The sequence below is a fragment of the Limulus polyphemus genome, unplaced genomic scaffold, assembly GCF_000517525.1.
Source record: "Limulus polyphemus unplaced genomic scaffold, Limulus_polyphemus-2.1.2 Scaffold284, whole genome shotgun sequence".
Lineage (NCBI taxonomy): Eukaryota > Metazoa > Arthropoda > Merostomata > Xiphosura > Limulidae > Limulus > Limulus polyphemus.
The window spans coordinates 597,704-617,862 of NW_013665894.1; the positions used below are offsets into that span (position 1 = coordinate 597,704).

General features: G+C 32.7%; 2 protein-coding genes across 4 annotated transcripts in view; one reads left to right on the forward strand and one right to left on the reverse strand.

Moving 5' to 3' along the window:
- The window catches only part of LOC106457036 (cGMP-inhibited 3',5'-cyclic phosphodiesterase A-like), a 307,645-nt gene extending 291,893 nt beyond the window's left edge, over positions 1–15,752 (forward strand). The window contains exons 11-16 of the mRNA XM_022382847.1: positions 1,656–1,859; positions 2,348–2,509; positions 4,067–4,247; positions 7,516–7,599; positions 7,805–8,088; positions 12,346–15,752. Coding sequence (XP_022238555.1) covers positions 1,656–1,859; positions 2,348–2,509; positions 4,067–4,247; positions 7,516–7,599; positions 7,805–8,088; positions 12,346–12,360 — 930 coding nt within the window. The 3' untranslated portion in view covers positions 12,361–15,752. The remainder of the gene's footprint in view (positions 1–1,655; positions 1,860–2,347; positions 2,510–4,066; positions 4,248–7,515; positions 7,600–7,804; positions 8,089–12,345) is intronic.
- Positions 15,753–16,904: 1,152 nt separating this feature from the next.
- LOC106457037 overlaps positions 16,905–20,159 on the reverse strand; it is a 14,856-nt gene continuing 11,601 nt past the window's right edge. For 2 of the 3 annotated variants that reach the window (XM_013916421.2, XM_022382843.1), the window contains exons 12-13: positions 19,580–19,656; positions 16,905–18,932 (exon numbers count right to left, since the gene is read on the reverse strand). In XM_013916421.2, coding sequence (XP_013771875.1) covers positions 18,801–18,932; positions 19,580–19,656 — 209 coding nt within the window. In that variant the 3' untranslated portion in view covers positions 16,905–18,800. Of the gene's footprint in view, positions 18,933–19,579; positions 19,657–19,692; positions 19,751–20,159 lie in introns of those variants that run through there. The other variant, XM_022382845.1, reaches the window with a different exon arrangement.

Consider the following 20,159-nt stretch of genomic DNA (forward strand, 5'->3'; position numbering starts at 1 on the left):
GTTAGCATAAATCAGTTAACTGACAAAAAATTAGGTGTCTATTTACTTGTGACCACTCAGTATATATCTGTAGAGTGTCTGCTCACAGATCAGGACCTCTCTCTCTCTCTATTCAACAATGGTATGTATACTTAATTTCACGCCATAGTCAGGCGAGTACTGTCATAGATCTGTTCATCTTAAATTCTTCCTTCTTTTTCTTGGGTGCTGAAGAATGATTCATGAGGCAATGATCACATCCCCATCATTCTGAGAGAGAAATTGATCATGATTAACTCTACCCACTGATGTACCAAGATGGAAGCTGGAGAAGGCCTTCATTTCTCTCTTTTTCTCTCTCTCAGAGCCTGATCCAACCATGTGTCATCCATTAGTGATTGAGTGAAGACAGTGACAGATAATATTGTCAGTACACCTGTACTTATCATTCCTACAACACTGACATGTTTTCCACATTACTCTCATGCATGATGGACGCCTGATTGTTGCAAAATACAGTAGATGAGGCTCAGAAATAAGGATAAAGTATCTTCCACAGATCTTTCTCTGAGTAACCTGAATAAGTCTGATACTTCAAATTGAAAGTGTCCACTTCTGTTTAGTAAACGCATCTGTAACCATCCTTCCATACTGGTTTATATGGAAGGCCTAGAACCAAGTGACTCTGTGGACTTCGCTGCATTCTACAGATTATTATTCGCTACTGAGTGTGTGTGTAATGTTGCTTGTTCTGGGTTATATACGAACTAAGCGGTACACTAATTTTACCATCTATACTGAACTTCTTAAACTCGTGAAGCTCTGTAACCACTTAATATATGCTCTCACTCAGTTCTCTCACCAATATTCACAAACAACTAGTTTTTTTGCAATCCTGGCCTTTCAATATGCCTATTTCCTACATTTAGGTAAAGCTTCGTACCAATGTTCAAGCGGTTTGGAATGATCAATGGCACAATAAGCTCTTCCAGATGAAGCCTACCATAACTGATTGGTTTCTAGTTTATACACTGATGATAACGAGAACCTACTCTGAAAGGCTCTGAATTGGCTGTAGTTGAAAGAAAATGATCAGCCAGTAGCATGGTATTCAAGACATAATTTAATGCTTTTGAACGTTGTTTTAGACGTATTTTTATTTCATGATGTCCTTTTGATGTTGAAAATTTTGACATTGCCTAGCTTGACAATTATTTACGAATGTCCTTTTTAATTCTATTTAATTATTCAGTGTTATTTAACACGCACTTTTTTGTATTATTTACTTTAGTGTATTATTGTTATTAAAAGTTGAAGTCGAAAGTACAATAATAGGCGAGAAACCATACAAACTGAACTACATCTCGGAAGCAAGCACCTTACACATCACGTAATCAGCCTATTTATACAAATAAATAGTGTTCTATAAATATGGTCCTGATATAGGAATCAGTATATATATGTGTGTGTGAGTGTATGTGTGTATGTGTTTGAACAAATAATGATAAAGTAAAAAATTCGGAGAGCTTGCAGCATATTTAGAATATTATTTTCGAAATCATGAGAGCTTTTTCAACTTTTAAATACGTTTTAAGTCATAAGTTATTTCAATTTTTGCTCTTATTCAACACTAGCAACAAATATTAATGTACCAACTTTCTTTCCTTCCTCACCAGGCGGTGCTCTATAATGATCGTTCAGTGCTGGAAAACCATCATGCTGCAGCCGCGTGGAGTCTGTTCCTGTCCAGACCTGAATATCATTGGTTGTGCCACTTAGATAAGGCTGAATTCAAAAGGTTTCGATTTCTTGTAATAGAAAATATTCTGGCCACCGACTTGAAGAGACATTTCGAGATTCTAGCAGAGTTTAATGCCAAAGTATGTTTGCACAAAATTCTTAGTTTCAATTTGAAACAACTATACTATCTTAACTGTTAGAAAAAGATCGTTAGAATATTTTAACACCACGACATAAACTATGCTGAAAATTATCTTAACATAAATGAAATTCGTCATTGATTTATCATGCATTATGTCGAGTTAACTTACTGGTTTTAAAAATCTTTATTTATTAAAAATGACAATACTTTAACTATATGGCAAGAAATGAAAAAAAATACTGTTTATGGTATCCTATGGTTGAATATTGCAGTAATTCTAGAGTTTGTTAGGTACATTATTTGAGCTGTGATTTTTCAGAATGCTGCGATTCTTTTCATTTGTTTTGTATGTTTTGTTTTACATATATAATTTTTAAACTATGAAATATGAATACATTGTTTATGACTATAAATCAACTGCTATCAGTTACGATATGTGCCAGTCATATTTTAGTGAATATTCTTTTGATTCCTTCCATGTTTAAGGTTAACGATGTTGATGCACCTGGTTTAAATTGGTTGTCTGAAACGGACCGACTACTTACAATGGAGATGTGTATAAAACTAGCAGACATTAACGGCCCCTGCAAGAGACACGATATTCATGTACAGTGGACGAATCGAATAGCAGACGAATTCTATGAGCAGGTACGGTAAGAATGAATTATAAGAAATTATTGGTGGACAATAATAATTACGTAGGAGTAGAGAAGACTTTCCCATAAGCCTCTTTTGTATTGGATTCTTTATTGATGTGTAATTAGATGAAACATTTGTGACTGACTAATGAGTTGTTCAATAAAGGTGAATATATTGTTGGTAATCAAACAAAAAATAAATTATTATTGAAACAAACATAAATAATAAAAACGTAAAATTGTAAAATATCCATACTGAACGTCTGTAATATATGATAAACGTGCAGTGTTTTCAATGATCAAGTATTTTAAGCTTCAAATTTTAAGAATGCATCAATAATAAAACACATTGTAAGCTATCAGTGATGTTTTTCTCAGTGATATGCTGTCGTTCTAGAGACAATGTAATGTAGTTTTTGAAGTTCACTGAGAAAATCTAATTGAAAATGTTTTTAAAGACATACTGTCAATACTCCTCTTCAAAAGAACTTTCAAACAGATTATACCGGCTTTCTTAACCTTTATGATAGCAGGAATCAGCTCGCGGACCACTAAGAATCAGGTATACAACAACAACAAACAAATCATTACGATTTACAATTGGTGGTTAAAAAACACTGGTTTATATTAATCGTACGATTTAGGTTTATTTGACAGTTTTTCCTCCACAAAATACCCACCTAGTTTCATTGAGTTTATACTCAAAGACAAATCTAGATTTGAAAGTTGCATATTTCTTAAAAAACGTGCTAACCTTCCAAACATTTGTATTACCATACAAGTATTATTATCATGTGGCAGGTGTAATGGTAAAGCAGTGTTTATTATATTATAAATAGTATTGACGGGTGCAATGATAAAACATTATTAGTTTATATTTTAGATATACTTGATGGACTTACCTAATGGTACAACTGTGTTAACTACTTTATAATCAGCATTGATGGGTGTAATAATAATAAAGTAGTGTTAGTTTATACTTTAGACAGTTTTGACAGGTATAATGGTAAAGCAGTGTTAGTCGGTGTGCAAATAGATATCCCTAATTTTGAATAGACAGACTCGATGGAACACGGCTAGTCAACAGCACCCACCGCCAACCCTTTAGCCGTAGTCTTGAGTAGTCGAAATTTGAGTCACTCTTATATCGCACCCACAGCCCCAAATGCGGAGCATTTTTTTGAGGCAACGGGTCGCGAACCATTTCTCTTTGGTTTCATAGTCGGACACATCAATTAATAGACCACATCCAACCCTACCCTGAAAGTGGTGATAAGAAAAACCTTACATAGTTTCTAAACAAATCAGAAAAGCGTTTTGACACGCAAATCAAACAATTTTAGGATTTTGTTGTAATTAAATTTACAGCAAGTCTGATATGTTACCAATCATCCGATCAGCTTACATTCTCAAACTTCGTCCTTTGACTAATCTAATAAAAACGATATAATCACTTGTGCACTGTTGTTTTATTTTATGCATTATTTGTGTGAAAATTCTGGATTTAAAATGCGAAATTCAAATTTGAGATATTTATATTTATTTATTTTTTTTGTTTTGGTAACAGGGTGACGAAGAAGCCAGTTTGGGCCTCCCTATCTCACCATTCATGGATAGGCATAACGCACAACTGGCCAAGCTTCAAGAATCATTCATCAACCACTTGGTGGCGCCGTTATGTAATGCGTACGGAGAGGCAGGTCTTCTTCCTGGTCAGTGGATGGAATGTTCTGACAGCGAAGATGAAGGTATGTAGAAAGAAAAGAAAATTTGATTCTCTGTTAAAAATAATAACGGTGCTTTATATTGATTCTACGAAATGTCGAGGTCGATAGTGAATGCCTATATGCTACGTTATTTCCTGGAAATATAACTGTCTAACTAAAGGATAAAGTATCCTCGATCTTAAATCTCTGAAAATGAAATCATGCTCATTCCCTCCGGAATGAGCATCTCGTAACTTTTCTATAGCCTAATGATAGAACCTTTGGGCCCGGCATGGCCAGGTTGTTAGGGCGCTCAACTCGCAATCTGAGGGTCGCGGGTTCGAATCCCCGTCACACCAAACATGCTCGCCCTTTCAGCCGTGGGAGCGTTATAATGTGACGGTCAATCCCACTACTCGTTGGTAAAAGACATCCCAAGAGTTGGCGGTGGGTCGTGTTGACTAGCTGCCTTACCTCTAGTCATACACTGCTAAATTAGGGACGGCTAGCACAGATAGCCCTCGTGTAGCTTTGCGCGAAATTCAAAACAAACAAACAATAGAACCTTTGCAAAGAATGTAAATTATTAAATTGTCTCGGAACTGTACTGAAATATACTGATTTGGTAATTTTGATTATTTAATAAAAATCAATAAATATAGACTAATCTGATAAAATATTTAATCTGTAACATTTCTGCAATATTTGGGCAAACCTTATCTAAAACCGTCAGTTTTGTTAATTCAAACAAAAATTTAAAAAGAAAACGCTGGTATCACGTCAAACCCTCCCTGTCCAAATCCAATCCTACTTGGCACCACTATATGCCCACTTTTATCACCCTTTCTCCAATGTATCTTCCAGTTCGTTCTAATCTTAAAGACAAGAAAACAAAAATGAAATAATTTATGGAGTTAGTCAACCAACTAACCAAGAGGGTATGAAAGAAAATTATGGAGTTATTTATGGAGTTAGTCAACCAACAACCAAGAGGGTATGAAAGAAAAATTATGGAGTTATTTATGGAGTTAGTCAACCAACTAACCAAGAGGGTATGAAAGAAAAATTATGGAGTTATTTATGGAGTTAGTCAATCAACTAACCAAGAGGGTATGAAAGGAAAATTAAGGAGTTATTTATGGAGTTAGTCAACCAACTAACCAAGAGGGTATGAAAGGAAAATTATGGAGTTATTTATGGAGTTAGTCAACCAACTAACCAAGAGGGTATGAAAATTACATGAGTAAGTAAAATTATTGTAGATGTACGTTTTTCTTTCAATAAATGCTTAAGTCTCGCTTACTTTACTCACATGTGCATTATTGTTAAAGAACTGTATTTCATTAATTGAAACAAAATATTCAAAAAAATTATTATGATATGCATTGTGGATAATAAAAATACTTGTTGAATTGTTCAAAATACTAAGCTTTAAATACAATGCTTGTTCAAGTGATGGGGTCTTTTGGTTGATTATATTCACAATAGGTATGCTGCTTGGATCTGCTTAACCTACCACTTCTTGACTTCACCTATTTCAGCAGTTATATTTACCTCGCTCATGCCTAACGACATGACAAGATTTATATGTCATGTCCCAAAAAGTGAAAGACGTGATAAGTTATGCACTTATTTTATTTCGTAGTAAATATTATACATTTTTCTTATGAAATGTCCTATAGAATGAGCATAAGTAGGGCAAGTAATAAATATGATTCTAGTGTTATACTCGGTATTTGGTATTTTCGATGCGAACGCCAATTTACCTACATATGGGTTAATTAGTCAGAAACCCCAATATCAATACATAGCGCTCCCTAATTTAGAACTCTGCTCCAAAGAAACGCAGAAATTCTTAAACACTCGCCGCCTACGTGGTTAACTGTTAAATTAGGAGCATTGAATGTCATCTTCAAAGTGCCCTTATTTGAAATAGCGAATCGTATTCAAAGGCATATTTCGGGCTTGAACTTTATACATTCCCATTCCTGGCCCGCTGGCCACTCCCAGCCCCATACTTCTTATTGGATGATGAAGATACTTATTCTTTTATTCACTTCGTATAGAATATTACATAATTACGTCAGTCTCCTTATTATCTGCATACCAAGATATATTTTCTGGGGAGATAGCTAACGCATGCTTATATTGTTTTAAGCTTTTATTGAACGATTCTGGAAACTCAGTCGTAACTAAACCAAGTATATTAAACATACCGACAGGTGACGCTCTACATAACACATCTCCTGACGTTATGTATGTATTTCGCAATGCTATAGCAAGTACAGACGATAATTTTCACTCAGAGTCATTGTTACTAAATAAGAGAACTAATATTTTTCAAATTGTTGAGCTTAATGTGTTTTCTAGAGTGAACGAAAAACGTTTTATATCACAAACTTGATACCATTTTCCCGCTTGTTTCAATTTCATGCAGCGATATTTAAGCTTGTGAAAAACAGTGGAATGCCACAAATTATTTATTATACAGAAAACCCTCTAATGTCGAAATTAGTACTTTCGCGTCGTTTAACTTTTTGCTAGACTGTATGATCTACATGTGATTTTGATGTATTTCGAGTCCTTTATAAGTTACCAATAAAAGGAAATACTATACTTTTGTGTTTTACTAACACACAACAAAAATATTATGGTATTTTTTTTCAAGTGTCAAAGTGTTTTACGAGACTATCGTATATCAGTTAAGGGTTCTGCACAAACTTTTTTAACTTCATTGAAGTAGTATGTTGAAAATTTGGACTTCTCCTGCCTTTTTTTTCGATAGTCGATAGTACAAATTTCTGAAAAACTTTTATTAACCCCCTGGATACTTTTTTATATTTTTATTGTTGTTGTTTTTATATCAACTGCTTCGGTTTGATATTGAGGAACACAATTAAAATTAATTAGATTAAAGCTCAGTTGTACTACATACTATAATTAGCATTAATGATATTCAGGTGTTCACTTCTATTTGAGTGAGGTATGGTCTAGTAGTTAGTGTTTCCAAACTGTGAATCCGAGGATTCAAATTCACGTTCCATTGCCGATAAAACTCTCCGCACATTGGGGTCGTGGGTGCGCCATAAGAGTTACGGATAAATCCCAACATTTGGTTTGACAAGAGCTGGTGGTTGGTACTGTTGACTAGATGTCTTCTTTCTAGTTTGTTAGTTCAAAATTAGGGAGAACTATGAACATACAGAATAGCCCTTGTGTAGCTTTGCATGAAAACTCAGAGACAACAAACACTTCAATTTTTTATCTAAAATAGACTAAAACATTTTATTCGATTTGATATATCCAATAGTTGTGTCTGAAGACGCTGACCGTATAGAGAAGTCTGAATGTAAAAATACCGATGAGGAAGTGGTTGATAGGGACGGTGGAACTGGTAAGAGTAAATATTTGTTCTCAGCTTTTAGCACACTAATGTATACTAAAGGTATAAATAATTATAATACAACCAGTAATATTAATAAGTAAATTTTAATAGCAATAAATGGCGAATATTAATAAGTAAATTTTAATAGCAATAAATGGCGAATTATTTTTTTAATTATGACGAAAACACGTCGGACCGTTTGAAATTTTTCTAGGCTTATTCCTTACCTGTTTAGGTACCTCCACTCAGCGCCGCCATGCGCCTCAGTTGAAGCCTAAGATAGTGAACTGTCTCCACACCATTCATTTACAAGAGAACTATGAGCACTGGGTGAATATTCTGAAAGAAGAAAATCGTAGTACAGAAGATACAGAATCTGTTACAGTCAAGAAAGATGAAGAGGACGATTCTTCCACTGCAGAAGAATGCTCTCTCTCGGATGAAATGGAAACTATTCATGAAGAGGTTCGTCAGACATCTTCCAACTCAATGTCTACGGTAAAAAAATTGTCATTTACTTAATATAATAAGTGTCGAATAATTAGACTAATGTAATACCAAGAGGGTGTACAGAAAGTACCCTAAACCCCTAAGTGCAACACCCGATTTAAGCCAACTGAAAAAAAAAAAAATTGAGCTTTAAGCAACACTGAATAAATGACATAAATAAATCAGAAATAAATATATCAAGTAATACCACCAATTATTATTTTTCTGTAATATTAGCAAATATTTTTGCCGGGTACATTGTCGTTTCTATTTTTTAAGAAAATATTTGATAGCTTAATCGTACAGGAAATTAATGAATTCCTAATAAGTTTGAAAGTTAAGATAAATAATAATAACTTTAGTGTTACCAAACGATATAGTCATTTGTATTAAAACATCCAAATCAGATTTTTGCATCACAGTTTTCCGGAGTGGTTGAAGTCTACATATTTGAAAGACTGAATTTAGTGAAACATTTCCAGTAATTACATGAAAGTTGTTAGACCTCGTTCAATTCTTCTAACAAAATATTCCAAACCATTTTTACGTGAATTCTATTAGTTATAAAACGTCAACGAAAGGCGCTACTCGAAGGTACGTCTTTATTTCGATTTTTTTAAATCAGTTTTGGTATTGTACCTATTTATAACAACCGTTTCAGTTAACTGCCATCAGATGGCAATAGTAACAACACAATGGCATCATGAACATTACTGTGTATCTTCAAATGATTCATCATAATTCGGTTGAGATTCTGCAAACAGAAAACATATCAAAATAAAACATATTAATGATATTCATTATTTTTTTAAAACATCACCAGGAGGGGTAAAAAATATAAATTGTATGAATTAATGGGTTATTCCATCTGTCTTCACTAAACTTGCTTCTAGTGATGTTCAGTAGGCTACCACTGGCAGCTTTCGAAAGGAGACATTCCAAACAATGTAATCTGTTAAAATTTATTGTTTATCTAAAATTTCTAAACTAATATAATCACATGTAAAAAAAGAATACACATTGGTAACATTTATTGCTCTGACTTCGTTTGATTCTAAAATTGATTGTTTATAAGGAATATTAACTTGTTTAAGCTGGCAAAAGTATTTATATTTTTGAAATGAAAAATATTTTAGGTGAAATAACCTTTTAAAAATAGTCATGAAATATATACCCTCAGAGAGTATGTACACTGATAAGCACCGCAATAAATACCTTTTCTCATTTTCTTTTCTAATTATTTGGTAATATTATTTATCTGTAAGTGGAAATCTTTATTTTATACATGTTCATAGGTGGCGGTAGCTACTCTTGGTGTTCATATCACATATTTAGGCTTAAGAAGTTATTAAAACGACTTTATAATTAGTATTGGTATTTAACGTTGAAAAATAACCAGAAATATTAAAAGATATATACAACTCTTATTATTTGATTTGTGTGAAAAAGTTTTGAATGTAGGTCACCGCTTCTTTCCAAGAAGAATTAACTTTAAGTTACTAAATATTAAAGAACAGACGTAAAAGGTATTTTATCAAAATGGACAATTTGGTTTTCAGAAGATAAAAATGCTTGTGTGAAGAAAAGTGCAAGCGATCTGGCATTTAAGTAACCATAATAATGCATGCTTGTATTTAATAACACTGTCTGTATTTCAGTTGAACGTAATTACATTTTTATTGCTGATAACTTGGGTCGTAAAACGTCATTTCGTCTGCAATTTCAGAAATAAACAATTTAAACTAAAATTGGTAGTGAATTATTTCTTTTGTGCATAATTTCACTATTATACGGTATCGTGAGCCACTTGTATTGGGTTGTTACCTTCTCATATAACAATTATTAAGGCGAACATATTACTTAATAGCATGAAACCATCATTATAGTTAATAATATAGATATTGTGAATGCATTCTTGTGTCGTAGATAATAAAGCGGGTATTGTTATTACATTATTTGTTTGTACTTCGTAAGGCAAATATGACGATTAATTTTCAGTTGTAGTCAATAAAGCAGATATTATAATTATCATTTTGTTTGTTTATAGTTACTAAGAAGGATATTATAATAAATGTTTCTGTTGTAGTCATTGAAGCACATATCGTGGTTGTTTTCTTTGTATGTAGTTACTAAGAAGGATATTATAACTGATAGAATTTAGTTAAATGGACGGCAATTGCCTGTTGTAGAAACATAAGTGTAGAGGACGAGGTTTCGAAAGTCTTCCGTCTTTCGTCTTTTAACAAAATAAAACAAGCTTCGTGGCAGGAATTTAGGTTTAAAACCTTTCAATTGAGCCATTGGGCTTAAAATTATTAAAACGCGTGGGTTAATATTGGCGAATCTGATTGATATAACTGATTTCAGACACTCTGGGTTTCGGATCATCCATAATACATTCGAAAAAACAAAGCTACTTTGACACGGACATAGCTTTGTTTTGTAAACAACAACATCAATACGTGGCAGGAATTTCGGTATGATATCCTCCGAGGTGAAACCTCGGGGGGTACTCAGAAGCTCTAGCTTCTCTTCGCCCCTCTCGTGATGCTGGTGTGGGCTGTACTTGAAGTTTTGTGGTTTCAGCTTACTTAAAGAAGATTGTGTTGACATGGCAGATATGAAGTGTCTCAAGCAGCCTGGAGGATTCCGAATAGCCATAAATATGGGAGACCCAGATTTCAGAAACCAAAAAGCCCCTGTGGGACAAAGGGTCCTTTAGGGCGGCAGGGATCTATAAATCCAAAGCCAGAGAATTTTGCTGTGGAGGAAAATGGTAGTGCCCCGAGAAAACCCACTTTCATGGTCCGAGAAAAGTCCTGAACCGAAAAGAAAGTCAGTGGTTGAGAAAGCGAGGGTTAGTTTCTCAGAAGATAGTTGTGATCAGGACGTTGTTAGCTTGGAAAGGCATAATCGTAATCGTCGCTTTCGCTATAATCATGGTAGGTTGAGTCAAAGTGATAGAAGTATAAAGGTATCGTAAGATCGATGGGTATAGGCATGTGGGCCGGAGTCGTTGAAGAAAGTTACAGGAAGGTTGGCAGTGGATATGGTTGAGTTTGCGTGGATTTTCTTCTTGCATGAGGCATGGCATGCGTAGACTAGGTGGCAAAAGTGATAATATGTGTTCATGTGGATACCTCTTTGATTTCCGGGAGTCAGTGTCTCGGCTTGTTTGGGTAAATTGGTCGGCAGTGGGCGAGGTAGTCATTCAGCAGTCGTTATCTGGTCATATGAAGAGTTTCTGAGATTGAAACATTGGTAAATAGGTATGTGACATCAAAAATGGCCAGAATGTTCTGGGATCTGTGTGTAGCTTTCTGAGTTGTTCTATGAAATCTGTCGAGTTTTGAATGTGATGTTCGGTGTTTCCTCGTAGTGGAGATAGGATAGGTACCAGGAAGGTGGCTAGTTGATGACAAGGTGAGTTTATAGTACTGACAATCCTTAAAGGTATATTAGGTTTGTGTACCTCAGGTAGTCCACAAAACTGAGGTGGGGAATTGACGTTGGGTCTTAAATCTTGGCTAGCTTCTCGTTGATTAAATTTTGTTTCTTAAGTTTGTTCAGTGTTCTACTGAGTCTTTCTGTCTTTTCTGTAGAGTAATTGGTGTTTAGTAACTACTTAATCTTCGTGTCATAATTTTTGACATCGAGGATATCTATAGTGTTTCCTTTGCAGCATATTATAAGGTTGCAGCTATGTCAAACAGTTGGAACTGTGCTAGTTTGTATGGCGAAGTTTAGACCCATGTTAAGAATCTTGTTTTCTGTATCACTTAGTAGTCTCGAACTGTAATTGTGAACTATGTTTGTAGTCGTAGGATTATCATTCTTGGTAAGTCTGTTGAATTTTTGGACTTGTTTCTTCTTGATGCTACACAAAACCTCTCGAAACATATGGCTGAACAATTCCAACATCAAACTTACACCATCCTCAGGAATGCTAAGAAACCAAAACCGAATATCACTGAAAAGGTATGCAGCGCACTGAACTGTCTAAAACGGGACAAAACTATCAAGATTCTATCAGCTAGCAAAAAATAAAAAATAGCCCTAATCTGTGGTTCCTTGTTTATAGAGTTTTCCAATCTACGTCACACTTCTTAGACTATATTATACAATAGTACTACTTCATATTTTTTTGTAATGGAATAACTATTGATTCTTTTTTTTTTACAAATACATTTTCACCTAGTATTATATTTAATATATGTGTTGCTTTGTTTTTAAGGTTTATCTGCTATTATATTATTCTTTCTCCAGAGTACAGCCTGCTGATATCCAGCCACACGGATGTATCAGGAAGCGTGAAACTATACGGTTGGTACAGGCCACTTGTCCACCGATGAAGAACTGTTACAGTTTCTTCTCTGTTTGTAACGTGTTTGTGCCAAATGCTAAACTCCCTACCTTTACGATCGCCCAACTCTGTGAGAAGGATAAAGTTGAATGATAAAGTTGTTGGACACAATTGTCATTGGATGAGAAACACGTTACATGTTGTTATTTCAGATCTGAGACTGTGATACAGAAAGTCTGCGTATCGACTAAACGGGTTTAAATGTAATATTAGAGGCATAAAAACTGAAAGTAACGTTTGACGATCAAAGTAATGTTACTGTTATGAGTTTGTGATGCTTGAGCTCTTTTAACGAAAGAAACTTGAAGGCTGACATTTTTTACAGGAAAAAGTCCGTAGATTAATATATGGCTTAAATTCATATAACCTTCAATGTTATTTTAGTTCAGGATTATTACACTTAACGTATCTTTTGGAAGGTTAACTATGAAAAAATGTCATTTCGTTGAGCCAGTTGGTATGTGTTGGTTGCGTTTATGCTAGATGTTATCAAGTGTATCTGATAAAATTGATCAACTGATCTCTATAACCATAAAAATACTTTTTGTGGCATCTCTTTTTAAACGTTAGTTCCAAAGTAATTATTCCGATTAGTAATATTAGGGATAACCGTTAGTGCCATATTTTTCGGTTTTTGACGTTATAATAATTGGTTGCAGTTGCTCTCATATGAAAGTGTTTAACTTTTGACAAAGATGAGGTTGGATGATATTATTGTCATGATTGTAAAAATAATAATATGAATAGAAGTTATATTAACTTTGCAGTACTTCTCCAAACGTCAGGTGGAAATTTAAAGTTTCCTAATAGTTTATTTTCTTTTTAATCCGTTATTACAATGTAATGTTAAATAGTATGGTTAGTATTGAATTTGTTGAAGATATAGAAACCTATTCATATGGCAGAAGGAGGAACACTATGAACGAGCAGGTTCCTCTAGCTTGAATTTACACTCCAAGCGAGAAAAACAATTATAATTGCTATTTATCTAACTAGGTATGTAATTCTAATGGCAGAGGTAGCTTACTATTTGATTACAACAGATATCAGTTAGATGAGAGCGTCTACGTCTGAGGAGACATCAGAAGTTAATCTTTTTTGTACTAGTGTTTTTGTGTACACCTAATGAGTGAATTATTGCACTGTTGGAGCCAAGACAGCATAAACAAACTTGTTTTGTGTTGTTAAATGTGTAAAGATAATTAACAACTATATAAGAGTTTTGACATTAAAGTAAACCCTCACTTAAATATTGACAGGTGGATTTTGACTTTGAATCTAAGATGGAAGTTTTCTTTCAAAAGAAAGAACAGTGTTATAATGGATTAAGAATATTACTTTTAAGTAGAAAATAACAACCAATCTTGTTTAAAAGTTTTATATAGACATCTAGAGAATTTTTATGAATGCTTTAATAATAAATTGGATCAAAAGACTTAGGGAAGACTTATTTCACCAAACACTACCATAGTGTTTGGTGAAATATAATTGATAATTACAAATCAAACATCGTAAAAAATAACTTCATATCTGGGATGGTTGTGATATTTACCATACGAGTAGTCCTTTCGACACAAGTAACATTCAAAATACTTCAATTAGTCATGTTTTTTATACTTTATGTATTTTTTATTTTGGGTTAGACTTGAATGTTTGTACAAATCTTCTCTGGGAGGAAAATTTAAGTTACTTTGTACAGTTCCGAGATATCAGATTTTGAACCGATACACAAACACCTTGATTACTGTTGTTTCTTTATTCTGCTGTTATTTTATAAATTTTTGATGACTTTCATTTTATTGTTTTGGTTCAAATAAGTATTAACAACTTGAAACTATATGTCTCTCATTGTATATTTGTAGTTTATTTATTGAACTCTCTATAACACAAGTATTTGGTAAAAAATTACGTTGAAAATCACAAATTTCATAACCTATCAGTGTTCTCTTACAATTAATTGATTGATTCAGAAATGTTATAAGCCAATCAGTTCAAAGATAATGTTGACGAATCAGACATGGAAGGTGGTGTTGGCATCATTGATATAAGAGGAAGAGAAATGCTTTATGTTCTGTGCAAAGAGAAGACTCACCTGTGGCCCTCACAAGATATAGTAACTTAGTAATATACAAACAGTGTTAAATTTTGGGTTACTCGCACTGAAATTTTGCTTTACAATTTAAGAACGAGAAAAAATAACCGAGGGTAATTGTAAAGTGAATAAGATAATAAACCCAGTTAATGTAGACGCTAATTGTATAACCTATATACAAAATGCATATCTTATGTACTAACTTTCAGAAGAATAGCCTACGTTTCAGGTTGTTATAAGTACAGTATGTGTAATGTTTGGTACATTTTCTACACGAATGCTATTAATTGTATTGTAAAACAGATCGTGCTAAGGTTTTGTAAGCGAAAACAGACTCGTTACTTAGTTTTATTTTCCTATCCGTGTGCATGCACCAGAATATTCAGTTTAATACCTAATCACAACCTAATAAGTATCATATCGTTCGAAAAAGGAAAATATATAAAGCTTTATAACATGATTTGTTTCCATACTTTACTGTGAGGCCTAGAACGATGGAGTTTGTGGACAGAAATCGACGACTCGGTGAAAGATTGACAAGCAATGCGTGATGGTTTTAATTATATATTTTTTACATATCTTAAAATACTTTTCAGTTTTCCTTCTGTTAACTTTTTGCTCTTTGGCTTGTGCGTCCTTAAACACAACATTTACTCAGTTGTGTGTGTTGTGAATTGTAGAAATGGTTTTTATAAAGTGCATAAAACTTTTGTTATAATTAGTATATTGTTGTATACTATATGGTCTGCAAGTTTACAAAAATATATTCGCTAAAAAGTAATCTTATATCATGTCATTTTTGTGTACACTTCTATGTTAGTGCTTTATCATAATTTTTAAAAAAGTGTCATAGGCTTCACGTCGTCAAAATGAGTGAAAATTCAGTTTTAGGGTGCTTTAAGAAAATAATAAGAACGATAAGCTTTATAACGTTAAGAAAAGGAAGATTGCACTATCTTTAAAATGCACTAAGATAAAACAAAGGAAACGACAGCTATTATTGCTGGAAGGAAGTGGTTAGAAATATTTCAGCTTTCTTCCGTCTTAAATCTGAGTTGTTAATGTTGTTGTAATAGCTTTTGTCATTCGTTTCCGCTTGTCTTCGAGCTGGTTTGTCAGTGAAATATATCGAATGAACTCATTGACAAAAAATTGTGAAAAGTGGATACAGCTGTAAATTTCTTTAATTCTACTGGTATCTGTTCTCTCTCGGTATTTGCTGTTAAAAGATGTAATAAAATTATAAAAAAATATAAAAATAAATATAATTTTGTCGATCTCTGGGATCATTTCATTTGTTCTTTTACATTGTAATGTAACACCATTTAATAAATGGATTTATTAGGAGAAAATATCAGATAAACTATTTATCAAATTTTATACATGAATTAGTTTCTTATGCTTCAGAGTTTTTTCAACATTTTCATTAATTCAATAATAAATCTTATTTTTCATTATCCTTAATCAAATAATTAGCTTGTTTTCATCGTTAAGTTTTGATCTCAAACATTATTTAAATATCACTTGGTTTTCTTTATTAAATATTCTAATTACTACATACTGATTGGCAAATCACTCTTGGGTTGTTTTTAATTGGAGGCTACCACAGTTCTTGTAATAACACTATAGAAGTGAGATGAAAATGTGGTAATTTAGTTAATTTAATCTTTAAAACAACAACAAAAAAAAGCGTTAGTGAGTTATAAACGCTCGTTTAACCCTAAATTATTAACTTGTTTTTACACCGTTTAATACTGGTGAATCCATATATTACATCATATTGAGTACTTTTTTGTATGTATTTTTGCATGTTAAAAAAATCAGTGTACGGAACTGATCAAACAACTTAGTGAGTAGATGGAATCACTCATTTTCTATGTAAAATATATAGTGTTATTTTTGTGGGTGCGACTTGCATGTTTTAGGGACTTTATAATTAACAAAGTATTAATGGGTAATTCTAGGTGAAATATACCCGCTTCTAAACTTATAATCTTTAGCTTTCGTTTTAATTCCTTTCATTGAGTCTTGTGTGTGGTAAAACGAACTGAACAACTTTATTTTTGCAAATACAAATTTTGTTGGAAAACTGGATGCCGTTATGGAAAGGTTTTTACGACATCTGACACACTTTTAGATCAGTAGTCATTCAATTTACTATTCTAAATCATTATTTGGCATTTCTTTTATTATGTACAGTCCTCTAGTGAGTCAGCGGTAGGTTTACCGACTTACAATGGAAAAAATCTGGGGTTCGATTCCCAGCAGTAGATAGAGTACAAATAGCCCATTGTGTAGCTTTGCACTAAGAAAACAACATCTGCTATATACAATATCATATATATTTAATATAATGCATATATTTGACATTTTTAATATGAAAAAATTCAATACTGTAGAATTCTGTACAGTTATACATAAAAATAAATGTATTGTTTATCTTTAGAGATTACCAATAGTTCTCTACCGGTTCTTCTAAACCAAAATACAAGAACGTAATTGTAAAAGTACATAGCTAATATCATGGTATAAATTACAACTTTCCATAAGCTCTTTAAGTTCGTGAAGACGTACATTTAAAACGTTAAGAAAAATAAACAATATACTCACTGTTTTTATCTGCTTCTTGCAAAATTAAAAGTAAGCTAACAAAAAGTTTAATAAACTTAAGCCATTTCAAAATTAGTTTCTTTTTGTAATAGGATATAAAGAAAAATTGCTAACACCAAATTCGATTATAGATATGTTTACATTCGTATTATTGAAAATCAATTTAATCTTGCTTATTCTCTAAAAATAAACGATCCGTTAACAACGAAATGACTAGTCTCAAAATCTTGCCTATATCAAGACAGACAGTCGTCAACTTATCAAACTTCCACTTCCTGCAGTCTAACTTGCCTTGCACCCATACTCAAGGCAGACACACGAAGAAAGAGGTTATTCATACATAACTAACAAAGAAAAGTGCATGACTTTAGAATCTGTCATTGCAATGTTTCACCGTAATGAATAGGAAGGACTAATACACATGGGTAATGTATTACACCTAATGAACAGAAGTAATACACGCAATTACCCAACAACTACTTTAAAATAACACAACTAATACACACAATGAATACAAACTATGCATCCAATGAACAGAATACACGTGACGTACAGAATAATACACTTAATGACCATAGTTGGAATGTAAAGAAGATAGCTGAAACAAGGCTTTTGTCGTGGAATCGAAACGAGTGGTAATTTCATTTTTTACCATATTATTAATCGTGAGCATAATGGGAATTATTGACAGTCGAATTCAGATAGCTGGGAGATTCGTAAACACTAGCATCATAAGTTTGAATAAAACTGATAAAAGTACTTTGGTGAATATTAATATATTCAAAAACAATAATTTATTCTATATATATATATATACATGACTAATTAAAAATTATGCTCATCTTCAAACTACAAAAGATGCTCATAGTGTGAATCATATTCCATAAAAATAATTAAAGTATTTCACTAACTGTTACGTTTAAAATACACTTTTTATCTTAACAACCATATAACCAAAATGTAAAAGTGCAACTTCAGCATTTTGTCACTGATTAAAGGAAATACTTACAAAACGCTGTTACTGCGTAATATTTTATTAACATGTTTAGGTGATAAACGACTTCGAAACAATAACGCTTTTTAACTGTGACATAACGTTTCAATGGTTTAGAACACTAAATGACGTAAGGAATTTATGACTTTCACAACTGTTGATCTAAGGAAAAAAGTCATGTCTGAAGCTAGCTCAGAATGTATCACGTAATTTTTCTTCAAAAGGACCCGTTCTTCATAGATAGACAAACTATTTTGAAATAGAAATATCAAAACAAAATTTCTTCTTTAATAAGTAACTCTGTGATTATTTTCACATTTTCCTCTTTAATAAGTAACTCTGTGATTATCTCCACATTTTCTTCTTTAATAAGTAACTCTGTGATTATCTACACATTTTCTTCTTTAATAAGTAACTCTGTGATTATCTCCACATTTTCTTCTTTAATAAGTAACTCTGTGATTATTTTCACATTTTCTTCGAAAAATATGTCTTGCTTTAGCTGGAAAATTCTCTTGGAATATGAATATCAAAACTGATTGTCTAAAAAAAATGTGTTTTATTTGAAGAAGTATGTTTGGAATAATTCCGATATATGTTCTTCATCTTGTTCTGCTGCTTTCCTCTTAACAAATCAAATGTGGAATATGAATATCTGACGGTTAGACGAAACTCTCATGTTTGGAAGAATATTTCTGAAATGAGTCCCATAGTTTTTCTTTAACAAGTTCTGTTGCTTCTAATTTGACGAACTCTTCTGTTCCACAGGCTGTGGCGATTTTTTTCAGAGCTGCCTGCAAAGGATAGACATGAAGTTGAAGAACATTTGGTTTATTTTTAGTCTCTACCTAGACCTACATTAACATGCTTATGGTTGAATTTGTACCACCTAAGCCTTTATATTCTAAATTACTATACTTTCATGTACCAGGATTGTATTTTTTCTTTTCTACGTGTTCTTAGGTGCTGTTTAAACTTCATAATTTATTGAAACCTTATCTACAATAGTAAACAGACAGTTATTTTACAATTTTTTTGTTTTACTCTAAACAACTCAAACCTTACATCTTCTAGGTTTCGTTAAGAATTTTTACACGACATAATTATAAATACATTAATTACGCTTCAGTGTCACTTATAAAGTTTTACTAAAGTAACTTTTAGTAGATGCATACCAAACAAAATTTGTTTACAAATTTCTAAATGGAAAATTTTGTTTTTTGAAATGTTGAACATGAACCTCTCTGTAATGTTTAGTATAATACGGTAACAATTTGAATAAGTAATTTGCTATTTCTTCAACACATAAAAAAATTCAATGTCAGTGATAATGGGCAGGGAGCTGGTAAGAAAAATGTTTTAAACATACAAGAAATATTTTAATTTTGAGTGATTAAACTTGGATTTAGACAAATTAAATAAAAAGTGAATAAACGCTTACCAAGCAGGCAACCAAAACTGAGTCACTATGATTCCTTTCCTTTTCATCTTTACAAAGACGAACCAGGCGTTGAACTCCTAGAGATTGTAAAAATGTTGCTCTGTTGAAGTTGTCAAAATATGGTTTAAAAAAATCGTTTCTAAATTACAAACTAGACTGTAAAATTGCACCCTGAAAAATCAAACACGTCAGTTAAAAGCTAGTACTGTCTGTTGTTACGTTATTTATAAAACACAGTTGTTTCCTGAGACCAGGTAACATTACTTTAAAAACCATCTTATCTAAAATAGAGAGGGACGACATTTCAACGATCATCCAATACAGGAAGGAAACACTCACCGCCGAAACATTTGGTTCTTCTTTCTTTTCTTTGTATTTTAGTTATTTAAAGTTTCGTCATTTAATCAAAATACAATTGTACAATAACTACAAATGATTTTATATTACTTCAAACTAGCTGAAGTACCCGTCCCTTGGCGGGTTTGTTTGTTTTTAATTATGCACAAAGCTACACAAGGGCTATCTGTGCTCTGTCCACCACGGGTATCGAAACTCGGTTTCTAGCGTTGTAAGTCCGCAG